We start from the raw sequence: 24,000 nt of genomic DNA, 5'->3' as shown, positions 1-24,000 counted from the left end.
GAATTCCAAGCGTGAAGTTTTGTTGACCAAATTTTTGGGCACACATCAAAACAATTTGCTGAAGCTCCAAGACAAAAGCAAAAAATGCTTTTGCAGTTTTTTTATTTTTGCTTTTTCATTGAAATTTACTTTGTGTCTTCAATTTGTATAATTGATATCAGTACATACATACCAGATGCCCTATAATCTTCTGAAAAGAAATATGAGAATCTTTTGGAAAAATATTGTGTCTGCTAGTTTTGATTTTAAAATTGTAAGTGTCGTAAAAAAAAAACTATTTATTCAATATCCGTTGTATAATGGAGGATTATAATTAATATTAGGTATTAAAGAAAGAAAATTATTGGGTTCTTTCAGAAGCTTCACAGATTTTATCCGATTCTGTAAAAATCAATCTGATTCCCAAAAAGCAAGGCGTTCGTATGAATAAAAAACTAGCTAGACCCGCGAAAAGCTCCACTTCGATCCCCGTGATGTCAACAAAGGTATTATAATCAAGTGAGTATGTATCGTTTAAAAACATTTTTGATATTTCATGAATTTAAAATTGTCTTTTAACAACAAAATGCAATGATAAAAAAATTCTTTTTAAAGTAATAAGCAAGCTGAGCTAAAAGAAAAGCACAACTCTAGCGTGCGAAACCTTATCCAAATATCCTAGACGCACATAGACCCAAAGTTAATCTCCTTCTACCCATTACAGGGTATTAAGTAAGAGGGGAAAAGCTATTGGCAAGCATGAAATAGTACTGGAAGCGAAAAAACAACGATCAGTGAATAAAGTATGCCGCATAGCAGGGAAAGGCAGATGAGTCTGTATATTTATATTTATGTTTGTGTATGTAATTTTGTACGTCTGTTCAGTGTCTGTGGGAAAAATGTAAAAATGTGAAAAGATAATGAAGTTGGAACGTGCAAAATGTCTGTCATGGCGACGACAACCATGGCGGCGCCCAATCAGTGAATCTAGCAAGTGAAGCTCCCCCGAAATAGAGAGAAATACAACAATAAATGCAGATAAAGGCCAACAGCAATAGCAGCAACAACAGCAGCACTAACCGGTTTTTCACTAATGGCCAGACGCCAAGGCAGCCTCAGTATACATATATGTATGTGTGCATGTGTGTGTGTGTGTGTGTGTGTTAGAGAGTTGATGAGTGTGTGTTTGTGTATTGACCTTTCCCAGGCAGCAAATTTAATGACAATAATAAAAACAAAACAAACTTAGCTACCAACTTTGCGACGCAACGACAGTGACTATGACGATGACTACGACGACCCCAAATACAACAACAACGCCAAAGAGCAACGACGTTCAAATCACCGGACGCGATCAATGAGCAAATGGAAGGCAAACAGACAGACGACATACACACACACACACACACACAGACATTCATTTGGTTTGTTGACCCAAGCGTGCAGAGCATTCAATAAATTGAAGAAAATGAATAAAAGGAGAAACACAGAAGGAAAAGCGCACTAGCAGATAGCGATGACAAAGCACAAAACTGGCCAAGGAGCAATCTCTGTCGCAGTAATAGTCATAGGGATAGTCACATGCTCATTCAGACGCACACACGCTGACACAACAACTATCACCAACACATGTCTCCCCAAGCACCCCACTGAAAAAAAAAGAAAATGAAAAGCGAAAATCCGTCTGCCGCTTTGTCGCCGCAGCTGGTGCTGCTTCTGAGGTGACGTCGCGCTGACGCTGACGCTGGCGCTGGCAGCAGTAGTTGCTCAGTTACTGTTGTTGTTGACGGGGGCGTTGGCGTTGGCGTCGCTGCTTGGCATTGTGTTGCGCCTGCATGCGTTTGAATTTCAATTGCTTTTGTTTTCAGCTAGCTGTGGCATTTCAAAAACAATTTTCTCAAGGTTTTCCCGAAAGCGATACACAAATTTCTGCTGCTAATTATTTAACTTACCTACGCGTTACAACTACACCGGCGAGTAATTGGAGCAGCAAGTTAGTAGTAACAGTTAAAAGCTGCCTGCGGCTGATGCTTTAGGTATTTGCAAAGCACTATTTTATTTAACGCTTGGTAATGCTAATTGCCTGGCCTGGGTTTTAATAACATTTACCGCTGGCAGATTTTGCCATTTCAATTTTTATTACACTTTTATTTCTGCACACAATCTAACTTTTTCAACACACACACGCACGTTTATATTGAATTTTCATAAATCTTTCAAACATTGCATTTGTGGGTGGTTGTGTTTGTTGTTGCCGCGTCTGTTTTTTGCACTACTTATTTTTTAAAGAATTTTTTAACAACACTCGAGCTGCGCAGTAAACGGCATGACGTATTGAAGAAAACTGAAACTACGAATTGAGAAATTGACCAGGCGTTGCGGGTGTGTTGAGTTTGACGCATTTAGTGGTGAGTTCAACAACAGCTGTTGACTAGTTCGCAGCGCAACAACAGCTGGCTCGCGCTTTTGAGCGAAAATGAAAGTGACTTCAAGTGAGCGAAACTCATTCCCTACATACATATGTACATACATAATATACACAGTTCCGCAATTTTTCAAGGGAAATACTTTGTATCAAAAGGGCACTTGTTAACATTTTTTTAAATAACCATTGATTTTTTTGGAGTTTTGATGTATTTTTATAAAATATTTTGTTTGTGTTGCGAGTAGGTCATGAAGCGAAAGTTTGATATTTTTTGTATGCGACAGATGTATTTAAAAACCATATAAGAAATTTGACAGTAAAAAACATTTAATGTCATAATAAGTTTATTTGTCCAATTACATTTATTTGATTAATTTGATTGATATGTGATTGTTACTCTATCGAATACATTTTGATTGCAAGTATTATTATAGTATTGTAAATAATTTATATTTTACTGACTCGCGGCTTAAGTGAGAGATAAAAGGTATGATGCGGAATTGCGATGCAAGCTGGATAGGTTCTTATGTTTTCAACATTCCTGCAACTCACATCATACTTGTGCATTATGTTGGCTAGCATTATGAAACTGAATGCTTTCACCAAATTTTGTCCAATGCAAGTGCGCTTGCCAATGCTAAATGGTAGAAAATGTGGAATGTTCTTTCTCAACTGGATTTGGTTTAATTGCTTGTTTGATGTTGATGTAGAATAAGTGGGTGGTTTCCGTTCTGTGAATCGGTCTGGGTTAAATTCTTGTGGTTGTGTCCAGTACTTTTCGCTGGTATTGAGTTCATAATTATTGATAAATACCAGGGTGCCCTTCGTTATACCGTACCCAGCAATAGCAACGTCCTCTGTAGCAACATGCGGCACTATTGGGGATGACGAGTATCGTAGAACCTCGAAAATAGTGGCAACAGTATATGGCATTTGTTCAATATCAGTCAAATGAACGCAGCATTTTGTGTCGTCCATGATGCCATCGATTTCATGCTGTATCTTTTGGCCAACAATCGGGTTGCGAACAATGTAAGCAAGTGCTAACATAACTAAGTTTCCGATTGCAGAGTGTCCGCCAATAAAGTCTTCCAGCATAAATATGATTGTGTCCCTAGAAACATCGTCTTCGACTAGACTCTTTAGTAAAGCATCGGTAAAATCTCTTTCCGGTTCGTCTAGGTTAAGGTCGTTTTCTCTTTTATCGATTATGTGTTCTAGAATAAATGTTCGAATTGTTTCGGACCAGTAAACAATTCTTTTCATGTGGCTACCATAAAAGGGGCTTAACCATGGCAAGAAATCAACAGCATAACCTTGGTTAATTTCCCAAAAGATTTCATCGAAACATTTCACAATTTTTTCAAATCTCTTATCATCATAGCTGAATCGCAGAGAACACATGTATTGAATAAACATATTGGCGCAAGTTTGCTGCACCACCGGCTTTATCTCAAAATCTTCACCTGGTATCATTATCTGAGAAAGTCGATCTATGAACTCGTGCATCTCAGAACAACCAACATCTGACATTTTCTGATAAAACGACGAAGCATCTCGCGGCGAACAATGCTTGCGAGCTAGATTTCGTCGCCTTTGCTGCAGCTGGGACCAATCACATAAGGCTAATGCTGTAAAATAAAAAAAGTTAGAGATATATGTATTTCGAAATAGGTTGGTAAAACGATTATAATGGTAAACAAATTTGACATAAATAAATTGTAAATGGAATTAGTACGGATTGGTGTGAAACTTATTCAGTTCCCTTTCCAGATACATAACCATTACAATATATTTACTATCTATACAAATGTAGGTTAATTAAATATTTTGTAATTCAATAACTTTGTTACACAATTCACTTACAATTGCTGCGATCTCCTCCAAAAAGAACGTGGAATCTTTTAAAGTCCGGGCGACCCCCAAAAAATTTTCCGTTCTTATTTAAAACTTCTCGTATAACGTTAAGATTATTGACTATCAGACATTTAGTCGAACCAAGGGTGAGGGTGTAGATGTCTCCATATTTTTTTGCCAGTTCGGTGAAACCTTGAAAAGGTACCGCATAACGTCCAATAAGTAGCAGGTTACCTATTATGGGCAACGGTAGAGGGCCGGGAGGCTGGTCTAGTTTTTCAATATGAATATCTACATTCCTTTGTAATGCATTGTCGTGTGGCTTCTTCGACTTCTTTCCATCAGACTTATTAACTCGTACTTTAATCATACACCTATAGAGTACTTTTATGTACGCATAGAGTAGGAGAAACAACGTTGCTGTCAATATGCATTGAACGATCTTGCAGAGCATCATGCTAATGCCAAAGTGTTAAAAGGCTGTGGCCTATTCGATTTTATAGGTTTTTTTTGTCAACACGCGTTTATTGCGAATACGTTCAAAAGAAAGACCATAGACCCGAACGACATGGCCGGTACTGTTTATGTGAAGGAGAGTAAGTGAAGACAGCTAAATACAAGCAGAGTCGGCTTCTAGAATGCAATAAGAATCAATTTATGTGCATGCATGCATGTATGTATGTGTGTGTGTACATTTATTGATGACTTACCAAAAGCGTTGAGCAGAAATTCAATAGGTAGGCAATTTTTGTGGTTGTTAGTTGCACTCCTCAACACAAAACCAGAGCCATTTAAATTTCTATTAACAAGATAATTGCATTGCATATTGGTTAATAATAAATCATCATATATTTGCTATCCATATCTTACTTAATATTAGAGCGTGTTTTCTGTTATAAGTGCATGTTGGTAAACTTTTCACTGCACAAATGCGCGTGGTTAATGTCAGCACTTTTCACGAAGAGCAAGTGAAAAAGCGGCAGGCTTATGTACTTGTATGTATACTGAAAATGCGAGAGCGACAGTTACGCTCACGAGATCGGCTCGAGCGAGAGAGGCGCTTCGCATTTATTGATTTTGAACCGTTTATCTGAGAATAAATCCAGGTTCGCAATGGCCGGCCTTTGAACGTTCCGGCTCGTGAGCGGCTCCGACAAGTGGCGGCTTTCTGATCAACTGCCTGATGCTCTTTTAAAAGCGAGCGACTTCGGTTCGCATGACACACCAGAAGAATGTTTAAAATTAACTTCTTTTTATCAATGCTAGTCATGCCGCCCCTGAAGGTCTCCCAGAAATTGTAGGAGTCATTATATTAATTCATACCTTTTTTGGTATTGAATGACCAAGACCTCTTTCTATCCTGTGTGTTACCGCAACTTTTCCGCTTGTCTGCACGCGTCTTTTTTATTAAGAAATATATACAGGCAAATCGTAGACGAGAAGCAAGATCACCACCCCACTTCGCATTCAAATTCTGAGGTTGACCACTTTTTATACCCTGTACCCGTAGGCAGAAGGAAGCATCTCCGACCGAAAAGCTAGAATAACCAAAGTTGGTATCCAGATTCTCCTAGGTCTGAGAAAGGACGATTTTATTTTATTTTTTTAATTTCACTGTCGGGCTTGCTCGACTGTAGCGTTCACTCGTGTTTTGTCTATGATGACTGGGCCATTTGGGAAATGAACTCTTTAGAAACTTTAGAGGGTCGGAAGAGATATATCATATAATAAATAAACTTATCCCTCCGTATGTATGTGATGCATATCTGCAACGTATCGCTTAAACTCAATTATTGCACAATGCAAAATTTGCAAATAAACTGTTGCACTAATCTCCTATGGTAGGCTTCACCGATTTCGAAGTGAATTTTCAAATAACGTTTCAAAAATTCTTGTACTTCATACGTTTGGACAGACCTTCACACAGTCATGTTTATATGTTTTTATTGACTCCTAATCGCTTTCAAACATCTTTAAAAGAGTTGCCTTTTCTAATTTAGATCTTAATTTTTAAACCAAAATACTTCTCCTCATCTTCTTTGTTTGTTTGAAAGTTCTCGGTAACAATAGCGACAGACACATACATAGTTACAAATTATCATGCTGACCAAGATGATGTATTTGCATTTAGTAAACACAAGCATCGCGTAAAGAATGCGAAGCAGTTGGCGGATGATTTTTCAAATCAATTTTGTGACTTTCTTGAAATAAATAACATCAGCATGAAAGTTGTATATAATATATTTAAGCTTGGCATGCCATACAGGCTACTACCTTATTTAATAAATAAACAAATTACAATATTTTACCAAAAACTTTACAATTGCACATTATTGCTTAATATATAACATTAAAAATAAACGTACATGTAAACATACACAATATACATTTATAAAAGCATACATATATAACTATACTTACGTTTTGGAAGTTCAATATTGGAATATGCGCCCCAAAAAACAAGACATTACAGTAACAACAATTATAATTATTGTCTAGGAAGACGACGGCGCTTGCACTTATGTAGAATTCCACAAACAACTAGACACAGATACGTGCTAGACTAACAAAATATTGTATGTTCAGCTATTTAACCCTAGGGCGGACAACAAATCGCTTACTGGCTAAATTCTTTTGCTATTCGTTGACAACACTTTTACTTCGGTGTCTGTATCGCCTCCTGCTCACGATGCTGTCGCTTAAAGCTCCACTCGACAAGGACAAAGGCAATCGTGCCGATCGTCCCTGTGACCACGAGTATGCCCAACTGCACGTACAGTCCAATATGTGCAGAATAGAAGAAACTAATGGCCGCCGCCACAGACTGTGTGAATTTGAAGAGAGCAAAAGCGCCCACAGCATTATTCACATACTCTCCCCCCAGCATCGAGTAGATTTGCGTATTGAAGCAGGCATCGCCCAGGCCCAGGAAGAAGGCACAGGCCAGTGCAATGCCAGCACTGGGCGGGTCAAGATAAGATATATCGGTGGTATCCTTAAATGGTGCGCTGTTTGGCAAGTTGATGAACGTCAGGAAGAATGCAGTCATGTGCAACAGATAGCCAACGATGACAATGGGATCGCGTCCATATCTAGTTGTCTTCGAGGCCAATATTCCAAACAAACCGCCACCGAAAACCTCGCCGGCTCCAATGCAAATACCCACAAGGCCGACAATCTCCTTAGGTGTGTCGGCTATGCGTGTGGTAAAGCCAATCGAGGATCCGAACACGCCGCTGAAGAATGATAGCTCAAGACCTGTGTAGAAATCAAAAATAAAATAAATTTTTAAAACTACAACCTATTGGGTAATTTCAGTCTCAATTAGAAGAAGAATTTAGAAAAGCCATTTTAAACATTATTCAGGTTTCAAAAATATTTCGGAAAAGTTTTCAATATGCTATCTTCATGAAACATATAGAAACCATTATAATACACTCTTTCTATTTAAGACCGATTCTAATTACCAAACTCAACGAACCTGTGTAAAAGAATGCCAAGCTGAGAAGCAGCATCTTACGCGTGAAGAATAGCTTTCCGGCCGACTTTAGAGCATATACTGCCTGACCACAGCCCGTCTGTTTCTCCTCTAGCTCATTATCCTGTTCTGCATTATCGGCCATAAAGCGTAACGCTGCTAAAAACACGATGCCCAGTACGGCAATAATGGTGAGCACTCCTATTACCAAATGTCGCGTTTCCTTGTCAATATGTGACTTATCCTGGAACTGGTAGTAGACGAACAGATTGCCTATAAACATGCTGCACTGAAGCAGAGCCCAGAACACGCCCGAGTTGCGCGATATCGTCGAGGGCTCGCTACAACGCGCCAAATAGGTGCCCTGTCCTGTCCAGGTAATGGAGGCGCCCAGGCCCAGCACAGCGCTCCCCACATACAACAGCGAAGTCGATGGGAATATAAATGTGATCATAAAAGCGCTGCAGAAAGGGCGTCAAATGCAATTATCTAATTAAAATGCTATTCCAAATATTCAATTTCCGATTAACTCACGTATAGGTCAGGGCGCCCACGACCATTGCCACGCGCGGTCCGGTAAATGAGATAAATGAGGGCGCCAACCAATTAGAGAGTGAAAAGAAAAGATAGATGATGGCCAGACTTGTGTAGCCCTCGCCCTTAAAGCTGACATCCTCCTGCGAGATACTGTCCAGAATTGTTTTCTGTGGAAAAAGAGTTTGAGTTTATTAATTAGCATTTACATTTCTTAAGCGTTTTACTCTAACTAATTTAGTTTATTTATTCTTTTTAAAATGTTCGTAAGTCTTAGACAGAGAACAAATCATTTACATGAAAGCGCCATTCGGAGTCTATATGCATAGTTATAGGCAATACACTTATCCAAAATAAATTGAGAACTTGAAGCCTTAAATTGGGGATAGTTAGCAGAGATTCTGCTTGTCACTTTACTTTCTTATCCAGCTATAAGATTGAGTTTGTAAATTTATTTAAATTTTTTTATTTTCATCACGATTTGAATTTTAAAATTATTCATTCATTAGCATTATACAGTACAGGGTACTCTATGGTTGACTATAAGGTGCTCAAATTATTTGATTTTGCATGCGAATGTGGATGCCAAACGGGCTGACTAGTCAATTACGATATACTATATAGTATACTACATGTAAACAAATAAATATCGTATTTCCTGGCTATCACCTGGGCTAGTCCGGATGCGGCAGTAAACTAATGCTTATCTACATACGAGTATAGCACGCCCCTAATAATAAAAGTAAATTGCGACATTTGGAAAGCGTTCTGCGTACTTAATCGATTAGCTGGATTGTTGAATTGAAAAAATTGAGCACAAAACTTGTTTTTGGCTTACACGAACGACTGGCTGTTTTAAAGAATTTCAAGTGCAATGGCAATGCCAGTCGCCGAAGTCCAAGCTTGCAATTCTTGCAATCATTTGGCATTTTTGCATAATTCAGCTTTTTGAGTTAATGCATGGAAAAATACGCATTGCCACTATTTGACAAACATGTTTGGCTGCTAAAAATTTTCCACGTAATACTTACTTTAGGACGATCGAAACGAGATTTTAGTGCAGCTAAACCTATACATACTGTTATCAAGAACCTGACTCTGACATGATTTCTGTTTGTCATTCGTGACTGTTTTCTACTATACGGCCCGGTCCGATCGGTCCTTGTGCCCATTTAGCAACCCACTTGAGCCTGTTGCACATTATCAGCAATCGAATTCAATGAGCATGCGATCTCTTTATGTCTGTGCCACTTCAATCAGAGTGTATTTGTGCTCGTGGGCATGGCATGAGTTTGAGGGCGACAATAAATGATATTGAAAGTGAAAGTTATGATGAAGTGGAATGTCAATTGTCTCCAACATACGCATACTCCATTTATCTCCTTCTCTCCCTCGCTCCCTGTTTGCTTTTATAGAGAGCATAATATATACAACGAGCTGGTTTAGTTCAAACAATAATTAGTATTTCCAAGTTATCATACAACCTGTGAGTAGTTTAATGTTTAGATATTGCAATTAAATCCAATAGTGTTTTCGAAAGATTTGCAACCTTTTTATCAGTAACTACGTTGAAATATAGGTCAAAATTGGCGGCAAAACGCTAAAGCCAGACTACAGACTATAGAAGGACTCAACACCAGATAAATCTTCAGCCAATTGAAATGATTTTATATCACTATCACTATTTTATAAACCTATGGCACCAGATTTCATTTGAAATACTTAATTGGTGAATATTTTTTAAAAAGGCCTACCCAAGAAACAATATTTGTTACAAGCATTTTTTGTAGTTTTCTTGAGTGTAATAAATATCCAGTTTGTTTTTGGGTTAAGACATATGTACATATGTATATTAAAGCAATGTTTTTGGTTTCACGCGACCAATTTAGCCCAAATCTTAGTTGAATATGAAAACTATTTTCTGATTTTATGCCCATACAATAAAAGTATACATACAATGTTTGAACTAAATGTGATTTCAGTTTTAAACCAACCATAAATTTATAAACTCAATTACTGATAATACCCCCTTGAGTTAAAGTGCAATTACCTCATCGGTAAACCAATAAGTTCCAGTAATAATAAAAATTTAAAGCACTTCATAAAATGAGATTGCTCAACGAAATATAATTGGAAGTACCTGAAACTTTTCAATTTTTTTTTTCTATAAATATTTATAGAATGTAAGTATAGTAAGTGGGGTCCTGAGAGACACAGGTTTAGTTAAACCTAACAACAAAAAAAAAGTAGAGAAGCTAAAGTCGGGTATCCCGACTTTAAAATACTCTGTACATATGTGTAGAATAATTATGCGTGCATGTGTATTTGTGTGTGTCTGTGTATGTCTCATGTGCCTGAGCAAAGCAGTAACAACAACAATAGCTGCAGGCACTACTTGGTTTTATGTACATATATGGCTATAACTTCCTATTAAATCGACCTATCATGATGACTTGGCATTTGGACTTATGATAACTAAATGGAGGTATTTGCCAAGTTTGAGTTCGAAATTCCAAGAATTACGGAAGTTACGATTTGCGATGGAGAGGGGGGAGGGGGGGGGGAAATTCCAAAATACAAATTTTCTGCGTATTCACATAAGGCACCTGGGACTTAAATTTGGTGTCCCTAGGTTTTATAGTCTCCGAGATATAGGCGATAATACGAATGGAAAAACGGGAAAACGCAATAGGGGGAAGTGTGGGGGGGGGGGGGTAATTAAAAAAATAAAACAAACAGCGTACACACATAAGGCATCGTTGTGCAAAATTTGGTGTCTCTAGCTGTTATAGTCTCTGAGATCCAGGTGTTCATACGGACGGACAGACAGGGCTAGATCGACTCGTCTCGTCATGCTGATCAAGAATATATATACTTTGTGGGGTCTGCCACGCCTCCTTCTGCCTGTTACATTTTCAGCTCCCGCAAACCTAATATACTCTTGTACATTTTATGTACAGAGTATAAAAAAAAGCCAACTTAAATTCGCGATTTAAATTCAAATGATAAGCGGTGGATTGCCTGTAAAAAGATGGTTTTTCCCATGTGTTGCATTTCAGATGTATTTCGGTCAAGTAACTGTTCGTACACTGGGGTATAAGTACATACATATATACGTTAATACGACGTGAAAAAATTACGGGAAGAGGGGAATATACGAAAAGAAAGTTAATGCTGATTCAGAAATAAAATATAAAACCACATGCGGAATTCGTATGCAACGGCAGAATGTGTCAAAATTTATTGATTGGATCTCTGCAACAAAATATACTATATGTATGTACATATGTATGTATTTATATGCATACATATAATTTGTACGTACATACATATATAATTTTATTACGCAAAACAAAGTTGTGCGACTACTCTCGAAAAATAAAGGCAAAAATTGCAGACTGGAAAATGCAGAAACCAGTTTCGCTTTTTCTGCAAAAAAAAAAAAAAAAACAAAAACATTGCTAGGCGCCGTCGACGTTATAGTCGCGTGGGCTCGTCAGTAAAGGTATTCACACCCACTTTTTCGTGGCTACTGCGTTGGGTTATGCTAAAATGGGGGTATATGCAGTGGCTACGTCTAACGGTTGTTGTGTTTATGTGTCGAACGCCCGCACATGCATTGCTCATGCGCGAGTTTGTCGTTTGATTTTCTCTCACGCTCGCTCTCTGTTACTCCCTCCGCATGGCCCTCCCATTGTGCAGCAAAACGGTAAACAGTGAAACCTTACATTACGTGACGAGCCAAAAATTTAATTTTGAATAAATGCCTGTATTTAGTGCGAATCCAGATTAAAGGTTATCGACTGGGCAGCGTTGGGGAACTGATAAATTTATGTACATATGTACATATGTATATTCGCCGGCCCCGAACTTTATGACAGCTTCTTTGTGGTGCTAGTCTTTATATAATTTTTACATATTTATATGTAGAAACTTTTTACATTAAAAACACACTTCTGCTTTTATTTTCCATGGTCCCGAAGAAACGATCTTACTATTCCAGATCAGTACTATTACTATTCTAGGAAAAGCCTTACACTCCCCGCATATGTAGGACATTCCCACTTATGTATACCAAACATTTTCACCTCTAAATCGCAGCATGCGAGGTCCGTCTGTGGCTATGTACGAGTAATATGTCCATATCCAATGTTTACATGTGTCGGTCGACTTGGCTTGACTTTATTGCCGACGTGGCCTTGAGCCGCTGTCTGCGGCGCTCTTCGCCCGTCGCCCGCCCTCCATTGCATCCAAAATGCAATTTCAATGACATTGAAAGTGTTGTCTGCCTCGTCCCTGGCCCTGCGGCAGCTTTTGATGTAATGAACAATTTGTTTTAAATTTGCACAAATGATTGCGCAACCATGTGGAACCGTCTTTACTAAAACATTTATAGTTGGATCAATCGAACTTGTAAGATTCCTCTCTTCTAAATACCTCCATGAGGTATTGCTATCCATGCTATTGTTCATGACTTCACTACGTTCTACGCCAAGGTCTTCTGTGCAAAATTGCATTCCATTTGAGCCAACCTGTTGATTGTTCAAACTAATAACTTAAAGCTATGGTGAGCTGCAACGCGCACGCCCTGTTTAAAATTCATAAGCATTGGCTTGAAATCCGAACTGAAACAAAGCAAGTGTTAAGTTGCCTTTTATAAACAAAAAACCAGCCAACTTGAGGGCATATTGCGCATGCGCAGAGTTGCGCCATACAAACGAAGCTAACGCCTGAAAGTGAGAGCGAATTGATTTATATAACAATTCCGGCAGCTGATCGTGGTTTGTTAATGACTCGCTTTAGCAATAAAATATTTCTGAATGAAAAAATGTTCCAGTTTCGATAAATCGACTCTTCATAAATAACGTGGGCTGAGAGTAACATATTTGTTGTACTAGTTTGTATACTCTGTACTCAAGGGATAAAATATACCCTATACATATTAGGCGTGTGCAGGCATCTCTGATCTTACAAAGTTAATATGTATGTATGTCCATTTATTCGGAACCAGCATGACGACACAAATCAATCTGTCTTGATTTCCTTTTCCTTCCATAGGCAACCCGACTACACATGAAGAGCATTATCCCACTAACACCCAACGAAATTTTATAAAAATTACATATGTACATATGTATGTATGTATGTACATATTATAAGCTCAAAATTTTACTCAGATTCTTACAAGCACGCACCAAGTACATTTGTGTGTACATAAACGGTTCAACGACCATATCGCAACAACAATTGAATACAGTTGTATTCTACACAAACATTTTTTTGCGGCGCATTACCCATATTGCTTTGAAATAAACTGTTTAGCATGCAAAACAAAAAACCAGAAATGATCAAAACTCTTTGTGATAAGTTGCTCTCTGTATTTATAACACATACCGGTTATTCTCTTAGTGTCGCGTTAATATTCTTCAGAGTAAGCACAGTTTGAACGGCCTTGATCTTAAGGCTCTCTCATTTATAGATACCGTTAAAATGAATCGAATCAGCCAATTATTTTGCATGACTAAACCGTATTATTTATAAGTACATGTGTACATACATACATATGTACATAAGTAGATCTACACATGCATCGAATTACAATTATGTGCCCATTTTAATAAAAAGGTCTGTGGCGATAGACAAACGCAGATAAGCACGTGAATTCTATAGCACTATCATTTATTTTATCAGTGACGTTTGTGTAAAGGAACTTCATGCAGTTCATCGTAGCCGTGCCCTCTTAATGAAACTCTAATTGGAAGTTGTTAATGCTCTCTGCTTTTATGGCACCCGCAATATAAGAGGGCGGAGAATTTACATGTGCATTAATCAAAATGAATTGTGTTGATATGTGCATCCACACGTACATACATACATACAATGAATAAATGTGCCGAGTACATATATACATACATACATATGTATGTATGTACAAATGTGTCTGCAGCTGAGTTGATTACCAACAACAAGAACACATACATATATGTACATACATACATATGTAGTTACATGTACTTTGTACACATGCATGTATATACATACATATATATGTAAATATATACATACAGAATACCCTGTAGTTACGGGCGTACGCCCGCGTTCGACAAACCCTAACAAATGTATTTAACAAAAATATTTTTGATGTCTACGTTTTTATTTTTTCTGATTAGTTTGTTTTACCTATATGTTTGTTTTCTGTTTTTATATTATTTTCCTAGTTTTAATTGTGCACCACTGATCCTATCCCGTGACAAATTTTTTAAATTCTAGTCGTAAAATTGTGCTTGCTTTTTCTTTTCTGTTGGAAGTTTCTCTTCAGAGCCAGATGTAATGTGAGGCACAGCAAGAAGGAATGCGCTGAGCGATTATTTAAGACACATTTCTTTGGGAAGTTGTTTTTTCCACATTATTTTCGATAACACATTTATCAAAATTCTTATTCACATAATTTGTACAAGTTATATTAATATGACAAAGGAGAAAAATGTGACGAAGTGCAGGCAGTGTTTTTTATCACTTTTCTTTATCAGATGCTGTCTTTGGAAATTAAACAAACCGCAAACTTCAAAAGGCAAGTACTTATAGTTTGAATTCTGGTTTATCGTTTTTATAAATAATGCTTGAAGTTGAGGAAAATTATAAATGTAGTAGTATTATAAGTATACTGAACTGCCCCCTCGCTCTGTTAAAATTGTTGATTATTTTCTTTGTTGTTGGCCTCCAATTTGGTGCTATACTTCTAACACTATATACATATATATACTATATATATTAACTACGGAGCACAAATTGTGAACGCCCACATTGCATACAAATCAGTGTAATTTACTCAATTGCTAATTGAATAAGAAACCCATCTGAAGCAGCAGCTGATGCGGCAGCAAGAACAAGCATACAGCAACAAATGTACGAGTATTAGACAGAGCGCCTCGTCTTCCTATTCGCCCCCTTGAATGCCAAGGGTAATACAACGACTATTGGCAAGGACAAGGACGAAAATAGCTATAGGGAAAGGATGTCAACAACGCCCACGAATACACACGCGCACTTAGCATACATATACACACATTGACATTTGTTAATGTACATACCTCTATGTTAGATATTGTTTGAAATGCTGTGAAAACAAACATAAATCCGAATCCTAGGATAAGGACCATGAGGAATTTTTTATCCATTATGAATTGGCGGTTTTTTATTACACGGCAGGAACAATCAGCTAATTTACGGGAACAATTAAATAGGTTTGTTGACTTTACTAATTATCGGGCTTTGCATTGCGACACAATAGCGTCTCAATCTTTTACTTTGTATGGCTGCACAGACGTGAACGGAGGCGGAGGAGCCAACAGCACTTCAGTTAAGAAATAAATGGTCGGAAACACAAGCACCAGAATACAAACACAAGACCAAAAATGATCTTAAACACTTTCAAATAATAACCAGTGTAAGATACAAGCTAATGCGTGTAAACACAATGTTGATGCGACAAATGCTGAGAGTGGAGTGGAAACTCGAGCGCGTAGCTAGCTCACAAATAAATAAAAGCGGCAGTGGGCAGAGCAGAGTGATGGCATCACATTCGATAGAACATATCAAAAATACTAGTCGTTATCGTCGCGGTATTTTATTTTATTCGCAGAAAATACCAAATATACTTATTTACTGTGAAGTAGTTGGCGCCACAAAACCATTTTAAATATACATATGTATGTATAAATGTATGTAGATCATTTTTCAAGTTATTGACTTGCACTTCTACGCCCTGTTTTGTATCCCATTGCGGACATCTTTCTCTCCGCGTCTTCCTTTCTTAGCATTTCCAGTGCATGAGTCAAATTTAACATCAATGAACGACATGGTCGACACAGCCTCATGACCCCTTGTCGTCCACGTGTGATGCTGTTGATGGATGTGGTGCACTTGCGTTTAAGAATTGCATTTCTTGTTACATTTCTTATTAAAACCTTGCGCTGCTTTTTGGTTTCTTGCTTAAATCGTTTGTTTGCACGAAAGCGTTTTAATGCCTTATCCCCCTCATTTCCAGAAAGAGAGTCACCACTCAATACGCGTCTTGCTTTTCGCTGAGGGTCCAAGGTTTCGGGCTTACGGGCCTGTAGGATCATACCATTAGGTATGACTAATTGCAAGCTAAAAACAAGCTGAGATCAGTTCAGATCGCTTACCATCAGACGTGCAACGCGGCGAGGCGGATTGTGCCCGGTTCCTCCGGTTTTTGGTTTAACGCCCGGATTGTCGAAACACAAAGCTTCGCGCAGTGCGTAATCCGAGTGCCCAGTGCGCGCAACAATACCCCAGTCTGTTAGATCACATAATGACTTTTGAATGCATCTATCGACATTTCTTATTGGCTTCTGTCTACGCATCTGATACTTGACCTGCTGTGCGATGCACCCAGCGGGCACAAAACCATCATGTGTAGACTGCAGAGTTCCCAGAGCCTTCACAACATGGTTGTAGATATTCTTACGCGCATTGAGTTTGTCCATTACGGTGAGCGTGTATAAACAGAAATTTCTTATATTCTAGAGCTGTTCAGTTTTTTGTGTATATTTTTTTTTAATAATTATATGTTACTGCTGTAAAGTGCGTATTGTGACAGCCGAAACGAATGCCTTTCAAATGACTACTCTGTCTTTATGCTTATACGGAATGATCTCCGGTTTTATTTTAACACTTATATGAATTTCACACATGTATGTATGTAGGTATGTAACATAGATCGTTCACTACATAGTAAATATACATATATAATGAATTATCTTTTTTGTATTATTTTTGGTTTACTATAAATAATAAAATCTTCCGTTGAATCCTTCCAGGTATGTGTGTACTTTAATGCATTTAAACAAATTGTTTGAACTAAATTTCTTCGTGCTTTAAGTAAGACCTTTTAAAAAGTGTGCCTAAAAGTCCTTATTGCTCTTGCTGTTTGATTGATTGAGAAGCTGTAAATTGATCTGTACCATAATTACAACGTACTTTTTATATATTTTTTATATATGTATAAGAGTGTAAATATAAAGATAGTTCGATGGCCGTCGGCCATGTGAGGACGCTTCTATACTCTGTACTTGGCGCCCCACACGTGGATGGGCCAGCATTCAAAATTATGTCTCCAAAACGAAATAGAGCGACAAAACTTCCAGAGCTAGTTTAACACAGACGGTAGTGTTTCGATAAACAACATTTATCAATAACATTTTCTTTTTTCTTAAAATTAACTTTAATGGTTTGCCTTCTACTTAGAAAATTTTCGCGGGCATTCAATATGGAAATTTACTTTGATTCGAATTCTGCTAATTTGGGCATTTCGCGCTGCCCCCCACTGCCAACAAAAAATGCATCTATTCGCTCTTCTTGTGTGTGATCACTGCACCCTCGATCTCCTCCTTCAATTGATCCTTGTCGCCCCAGCCCCAAGTGGCGTGTGTGCCATCACCGGTACGCTTGACACGCTTCTTGATAATGTCGGGCGAGACGCTCTTTAGATCATAAGCCCAACCGATCTTGGCGAAGAAGTCAATGAAGCCAGTGGTCAGATTTAGCGAATATCTGCCGAATTCGGCAGTCTTGTAGTCCCAGGGGAAGACATGATGATAGTTGTGCCAGCCCTCACCGAACGCGAGCACAGCAACAGAAATGTTCTCCGAAGGATTGATGAATCTGAAAGATCGATTGAAAGTAAGGTAAGAAACTATGACAAAATCATTTCATAAGCGACCCACTCACCTATCATATGGACGACCGCCAAATTTATGCGCTGCGCTGTTCACTAACCAGGTCACATTCAAAATGAAACACCAGCGGAACATGGTGGCCACAAACCAGGCATTTACCAAACTCTCGCCCCAGTAGTACATGGGAATGGCTGTGGGGAGGATAAAGCAAGCGATGGGCATCAACAGCATGTAGTATCTGCAATAATAAGAAAAGTCAGTGAAGGAAATAATTCGAAACGTATTCACACTCACTTCTTCTGGAACATGAGGACACGATCGGTACGCAGATCAGATAGATCAACACCTTTGCCTTTAGCCTTCACCTCCGGATGCTTCTTGCACAAGAGCCAGCCAATGTGGGAGAAAAAGAAACCACGGGTAGCATTATGGGGATCGGCATCGGTTTCCGAGTACTTGTGATGCACACGATGATCGCGAGCCCAATGGTAAGCGGCATCCTGGAATGCAATCGTGTTAAAGATGACCAACAGCACACGGAGCGGCCATTTGGCTTTGTAGGAACGATGCGCCCAAAGACGATGAGCCCCAGCGGTAATTCCCAAGCCGGACACAACATAAAGAGCAAAAGCTAAAAAGACAAAAAACAAAAACAAAATTTACTTGAGGGTCAAGAAACTGCAATTTTGTTTGCTGGCCTCAACACTTACACTTAAGGCTTAACTTAACGCAACAAATAAGAATAATAATCTACGAATAATTTTGAATCTTGGATTGGATTAATAAATATCTCCCATCAATCGAGTTAAGTAAAGTATTATTGGCTCGTTCTTATACAGCGACGCTTGGGTGGTGGAGGTCCTAAGGTAATCTCTTCGCTTCGCGATTTCAGAGGTACAATCATATTGCGTTTGGGCTTCCAGTTCGGTTTTAAATGGGCAACATGAAATTTTCCAAACATGGATACCTTGGTAATGGGTTTTTTGCTGGGGACAGGCGGTACCTGGGGCTCTTGTAGCTTCCGTTTCCGTTCTAATCTCAACAAGGCTGTGTTTGGAAGAGCAATGCCATAGCCACCGTTATTCACAGCCAGCACTCCCAGGAAGGTCAAGTTTCGCAGCGACGACTTTATCGATTCTTCAATGTCTCGCACAGGATTCAGATTACGCATCTGGTATTTGGCCTCAAGTAAAATATCGGAGATCGACGCAAATTCTGTCTCGTAATATGCGGTTACGTATTGCACAGCTTTTACAACATGACGGTTAACTTTCTTCGGAACGTAAAAGTTATCCATTTTTTTTTTGTAAAAATTTTATAAATTACGTGTGTGTGTGTAAATATTAAATATTTTTCAGCTGCGTTAACTATGATTATGTCTCACAGACATACTATATACTACATATATATGGCACTTATGACAAAGGTATCCGATCTAAGCTGCTCAAAGGTGTGTGTTTTCTAGAAACGAAATATTTAGTTGATATGTTGATTCCATATTGCTGATGTCATAAACAAAGATTTCATTTCAAAAGCCATGTCAGCATCACCGCCACCCAAAACAAAAGTTCAAATACCATTTCATATTGCTTAAAGCGATTCACTTGACTGATGCAATTGTCTAGTGACTAGACTCTAGTCTAATATACTCTATATGTATAGTACATACGTATCATGAGGTACCTATATGAAGTATAATAGAATATTCAAAATAGACACTTGGCAAGGTTATCAGTGCCAAATACGAGACAAACAAACTATAAGGCTGATAACCGTTCAACCTACGAAATTATAATGCGCGGCACGCGACAGGAAGATGCACAAACAACACCAGACATACTCGTACATATGTATGGTTGTCAGGTCGGGTTTTTATGCCAATTACTTACCAAGAGCAATGGTCTGCCATTTAGCCGAGGTGAAGATCAGCCAGGCTCCATAGAGGGCAGCCAAATGCAAATAGCCGAAGGCAATGATATTGCGCCAAACCAATTTTAATTTGCGCTTATCAGCCTTCTTCATTCCCACAATGTCCTTGACCAATCCACCATCAATAGTTTCGGCATCGCATTCAAAGAGCACTCCGGTGGAGTCCTCCTGCAGCTTAGTAGGATTCTGTTCTGATTCGGCCGCTGCAGTGGCTGCGGCGATCAGCGACTCCGAAATGGACTGCGAACCGGCGGTTGCGTTGGGCGGCATATTGCAGCTGCAAAATAAACAAACACACGAAGAGACCATTAGTAAAACTTTGAATATGCACAGCAAATATACATATGTATGAACACATACATAGTGCATACAACTTGTAATTAGACAAAACAAATTGATGTTTGAACTTGACACGCTTCGGCTTTTTCGCGTTTTCGGGGGACACGCTGCTGGGCGCACCAACAAGGTTGTTGTGTTTGGTGTCGTCGTGGTCGCGACTATTACTAGCTACTTAGTAGCTGCTTGTAATTACGCAATTTGTAGTAATTACACGCTTATGAGTGTTGTATGGGAACCCTCCGCCAGCCGGTTTGCAATCGAACCAACTGACAATACCTTATGCTGGGGTTTGATTGGATAAAGACATTATACCATAAAAGACAATTAATGAAAAAAAGAGCTAGCAACAGAAGCAGCGAACATGCTAGAAAAATCAATAAATTTGTGCATGTCCTCGCCGAAGGATTTCTACTGACTGCACATCGTTGCCATCGCTGCCGCCTTTCTACGTTGTAAATATTTAAAAAGCCGGTGTGAGGCTCTTCCCATGTCACGTAGTACTACAAGGATGTGGCACCCCTATATATATATTAGTTAGTATGTAATTCGTTTCAAAGTAAAACATTAGAAAAAGTTCGTGGTTTCGAATTAAATTAAGCATTTTTACTGCAACCACTTTTGGGTGGAGACAATATATTCTGCTTGCTTTGAAGTGCCTGCCGTGGAAAATTCCTAGCCCACAGCAAATATAGGTTCTTTGTTATACACACATGATACAACTTTGTGCGACTCCAATATACTGTGCAATAATAAATTAGGAAGTGCTCCAATTGAATTTCGTCATTGAAATACATAGTTATATCTTCCCCCACTTGTTATCGTATCTACTTGAATTGGATGTTCTCACAATTTTAAAATACATATTCATTAGAAATACCTTTTTTATGCGCTATTATTACGAGCACTCTATGCACGGAGACAACCTGTCAAATGTCGGTTTAATTTAAAACTGCTGTGCGGAAAATGTGCGCAAGACTCAAGCAGCTGTCCATTAGCAGCCGTAAAAAAGCTCAACATTATTAATCAAGAGCTCTCCTGCTCTCACTCATTCGAGGGGGGATGATTTGAGAGAGCTTTTTGTGCAATTTACATTTTTTTATACATAGGCCAGCCCCAACCAGAGGTACCTAGTTGTTAAGGTCAGGGTTTGATTTGACTAGCAATACGTGGTCTAAAAGTCAATCTAATCAGGAAAGCATTACAAACACAATTTCTTAGAAACAGTTCAAACTCGTCCATACATACAAATTCTACAAGGAATACACATACACTATTAATTGTAGTTTAGAGAACTATCTGATTTTAGTCTCTATTATATTGTGAAAATAGGCCTATGTACATATGTACATATATATGTTGCAGTTGGTTATTAAGCGTTACATACATTCCAACATATTAATGGTATTATTATGCAAACGTATAATAATATACGTTTGCAAAATCGTCAACAAAAGGTTTGACTGTACTAAAAACGCCACGTTAGAATTGTTATCGCATGGCACGACGCTGATATGACCCAACAATAAATCTGGTGAAATGCCGTCATACAAATCAAGTATTCAATACATGATACATACATACATATGTATATGTATGTACATACATACGTATGTACACGTATAATTTATATTATACAAACTTACATACATACATATGTACGTATTGGTTCTTTGTGAATATCGAAGTGTAATTCGCAAGTCGGTGTAAGCTGCACTCATTCGTACCCCAACCAAGAACACGCTACCTTTTGAACGAATGAGAATTGAGCATAGAAATCATACGATGCCGCCGACGGCAATAGCAATGGCAAAATTGACAACAAAAAGGGTAGAAAAATAACAAGAATAACAATCCAGTTAGTTATAAGAACAGCAGATCGGTAGCAAGAAAGCTTTTTCAAATATGGTGAAGAGAGTTAAGCTCTCTCTCATGTAAACAAAACAGCTGTTGAGTCTCTTTAAAATTGGACAAATGTGGCAGCCGGTAAGAAGTTCTCTGCGCAATGAGCATAAAATCTTTATTCGCTCAAAATTTCAGCAACGATTCAACTGTATGACGCGATGCCTTGATATTGAACTTGAAATGTGGTATATTGCTGCTTCTGTGAACGGAGGAGCTTTAGATTGGAGAGGTTTAGAGCAGAGTCAAATGAACAGACCGAGAGAGAGAAAAAGAGAGAAAGTGGAAGCACGTTAAATGCTTGCCGCCCGGCATCACGTTGCAGCAGCATGATACGCCAATGCTTTTATTGGTGAGGGTGTAGCGGTGTTGGGTTGTACTAATCTATTATTTTCAATTTCATAAATGCGTCTCAGCTTGCAATTTGTGCCGCTTCTTTCTTGATTTTGCACAATTGTGAATAAGATTAAATTGTGTGGCTAATTTGTGGAAATTGTTCCTGTTGAATTGAATTTGGCACGCAAAATGTTGCATAAATTTGTTTCTGGGAAAGTAAATATAGATGCTTATAGTACTTTGTATATACATACATACATACATATGTACCTACTTTTCCAAACAAAGTTCACTGAGTCATTAAATGCTGCTTTAATTTATGTATTTACAACGCATTACAAATTGTAATTCGGACTTTTGCCTCTTATTTAAGCGTTCAATGGCCGCAAAAAGTACGACAAAAGCGATTCGCTTCCCGGTTTAGTACAATACACACATACATATGTACATATGTATGTATGTGTACTGGCATCTATTTTAAAAAACTACGCAGCTACAATTAATATGTACATATTTATATTGTGGAAATAATAAGATATTTAAAGTCACTAAGGTTGCACTTGCCAAATCTGGAACGTCTACCTACTTCTTTCTTTATAGATGTCAAATTACCAATTACTTTAATAAAATCCCCTTGTACGAAACTTAACTAAAAACCAACTTAAAGACTTCATAGGAATTTCAGAACACTCACGCAATAAAAACCTTTTGTAAATAATAAAAAGATTTGTGGCATTTTCAATATGCCCCTAGATACGTACTTATGTATGATTGTATGTTTGTATGTACATACATATGTTACTAAGCTGTGTCTAACCTTCTATAGCCACTTTGACCGTTAAACTAAAACCTTGGCCAATTAAAAAGTGGCGCTCGAAACGTTGAATTCATAAGAGTTGCCGTGATCGTCGTGGTCGCAAGAGTCAAAACTGAGGTAATTAAGTACATACATGCATACATACATACATATGCATGTCTTGATAGAGGTGGAGGACCCACAAACACAACAAAGAGCACGACGGCTATGAGTATGCTGAGAGATGCTGCGAAGCTTGGCAAAGCAAATGATAGAATAGAAACAAGATAAAGCAGAAATTGAAGATAATGGCGAAAAAGAAATTGCAGAAATTATGAAAAAAAAGTGCCAGTTATGCGTGGTTGTTGCAAATTTTTTCACAAAATATGTACATTTAACTATTACTCTTAAATATATGTTCTATATATTCAGTTCACAATTATACAACTCTACACATATAATACCCATGTGCAACTAACCTGTTTGTTGGACAAAATCACACAATGAGCTATTTATTTAACGCTTTTCCACTCTTAAATTTTTTCTACCAGCTGGAAAAGTTTTTGTTCACGCTGATTTATTTCGTTTGTTGTTTATTTTATGTGTTAGTAATGTAGGCGTTACGCCACGAACACGTCCGCACGCCACACGAATTCAACTTGAACTGAGAGCAGCTTTGCGGCAGCGTCAAGAATGAAAACTTTTATGGAGAGCATCTACGAAGCCG

The 24,000-nt window shown here is 38.2% G+C and overlaps 5 protein-coding genes across 7 annotated transcripts in view; all 5 read right to left on the bottom strand.

Moving 5' to 3' along the window:
- The window catches only part of LOC115621879 (heat shock protein DDB_G0288861), a 30,364-nt gene extending 27,974 nt beyond the window's left edge, over positions 1-2,390 (bottom strand). For both annotated transcript variants that reach the window (XM_030515709.1, XM_030515710.1), the window contains exon 1: positions 1,932-2,390. The gene's annotated coding sequence lies outside the window, so the exon portion shown is untranslated. The remainder of the gene's footprint in view (positions 1-1,931) is intronic.
- A 357-nt stretch (positions 2,391-2,747) lies between these two features.
- On the bottom strand, positions 2,748-5,228 carry LOC115620701 (cytochrome P450 307a1-like). Of its 2 annotated transcripts, none has more exons than XM_030514073.1 (4): positions 5,132-5,228; positions 4,972-5,060; positions 4,271-4,894; positions 2,748-4,035 (listed from the first exon to the last, which is right to left on the bottom strand). In XM_030514073.1, exons 3-4 carry the CDS (start codon positions 4,716-4,718, stop codon positions 2,852-2,854), a joined length of 1,632 nt encoding a protein of 543 aa, XP_030369933.1. In that variant the 5' UTR covers positions 4,719-4,894; positions 4,972-5,060; positions 5,132-5,228; the 3' UTR covers positions 2,748-2,851. The 2 variants fall into 2 exon arrangements, with proteins under 2 accessions (XP_030369933.1, XP_030369934.1); XM_030514074.1 differs by having other exon boundaries at positions 4,271-4,891.
- A 1,256-nt stretch (positions 5,229-6,484) lies between these two features.
- LOC115620702 (UNC93-like protein MFSD11) lies at positions 6,485-15,785 on the bottom strand. The gene is made up of 4 exons (XM_030514075.1): positions 15,365-15,785; positions 8,274-8,443; positions 7,743-8,200; positions 6,485-7,519 (listed from the first exon to the last, which is right to left on the bottom strand). Exons 1-4 carry the CDS (start codon positions 15,449-15,451, stop codon positions 6,918-6,920), a joined length of 1,317 nt encoding a protein of 438 aa, XP_030369935.1. The 5' UTR covers positions 15,452-15,785; the 3' UTR covers positions 6,485-6,917.
- A 93-nt stretch (positions 15,786-15,878) lies between these two features.
- Positions 15,879-16,958, bottom strand: LOC115621055. The gene is made up of 2 exons (XM_030514576.1): positions 16,460-16,958; positions 15,879-16,387 (listed from the first exon to the last, which is right to left on the bottom strand). Exons 1-2 carry the CDS (start codon positions 16,781-16,783, stop codon positions 16,016-16,018), a joined length of 696 nt encoding a protein of 231 aa, XP_030370436.1. The 5' UTR covers positions 16,784-16,958; the 3' UTR covers positions 15,879-16,015.
- Positions 16,959-17,265: 307 nt separating this feature from the next.
- Positions 17,266-23,907, bottom strand: LOC115621054 (acyl-CoA Delta(11) desaturase-like). Its single transcript, XM_030514574.1, has 5 exons — positions 23,753-23,907; positions 19,864-20,180; positions 18,269-18,605; positions 18,027-18,212; positions 17,266-17,960 (listed from the first exon to the last, which is right to left on the bottom strand). Exons 2-5 carry the CDS (start codon positions 20,171-20,173, stop codon positions 17,642-17,644), a joined length of 1,152 nt encoding a protein of 383 aa, XP_030370434.1. The 5' UTR covers positions 20,174-20,180; positions 23,753-23,907; the 3' UTR covers positions 17,266-17,641.
- Between the last annotated feature and the right edge of the window lie 93 nt (positions 23,908-24,000).

Source organism: Scaptodrosophila lebanonensis, unplaced genomic scaffold (genome assembly GCF_003285725.1).
Source record: "Scaptodrosophila lebanonensis strain 11010-0011.00,11010-0021.00 unplaced genomic scaffold, SlebRS2 tig00000024-arrow-pilon, whole genome shotgun sequence".
Taxonomy (NCBI): Eukaryota; Metazoa; Arthropoda; class Insecta; order Diptera; family Drosophilidae; genus Scaptodrosophila; species Scaptodrosophila lebanonensis.
Note: the sequence above shows the minus strand (reverse complement) of the source record. Positions and strands in the feature narration are given on the sequence as shown.

Bases quoted from the DNA above. Each gene is read 5' to 3' on its own strand.
- LOC115620701 (XM_030514073.1), bottom strand. From the start codon at position 4,718: ATGATGCTCTGCAAGATCGTTCAATGCATATTGACAGCAACGTTGTTT. The intron at 4,036-4,270 runs GTAAGTGAATTG...TTTATTTTACAG, and splicing joins TGGAGGAGATCGCAGCAATT to CATTAGCCTTATGTGATTGG.
- LOC115620702 (XM_030514075.1), bottom strand. From the start codon at position 15,451: ATGGATAAAAAATTCCTCATGGTCCTTATCCTAGGATTCGGATTTATG. The intron at 8,201-8,273 runs GTGAGTTAATCG...CCCTTTCTGCAG, and splicing joins GTGGGCGCCCTGACCTATAC to CGCTTTTATGATCACATTTA. The intron at 7,520-7,742 runs GTTCGTTGAGTT...ATTTCTACACAG, and splicing joins CTTGGCATTCTTTTACACAG to GTCTTGAGCTATCATTCTTC.
- LOC115621055 (XM_030514576.1), bottom strand. From the start codon at position 16,783: ATGGACAAACTCAATGCGCGTAAGAATATCTACAACCATGTTGTGAAG. The intron at 16,388-16,459 runs GTAAGCGATCTG...ATGATCCTACAG, and splicing joins GCCGCGTTGCACGTCTGATG to GCCCGTAAGCCCGAAACCTT.
- LOC115621054 (XM_030514574.1), bottom strand. From the start codon at position 20,173: ATGCCGCCCAACGCAACCGCCGGTTCGCAGTCCATTTCGGAGTCGCTG. The intron at 18,213-18,268 runs GTGAGTGTGAAT...TTATTATTGCAG, and splicing joins GTCCTCATGTTCCAGAAGAA to ATACTACATGCTGTTGATGC. The intron at 17,961-18,026 runs GTGAGTGGGTCG...TCGATCTTTCAG, and splicing joins GGCGGTCGTCCATATGATAG to ATTCATCAATCCTTCGGAGA.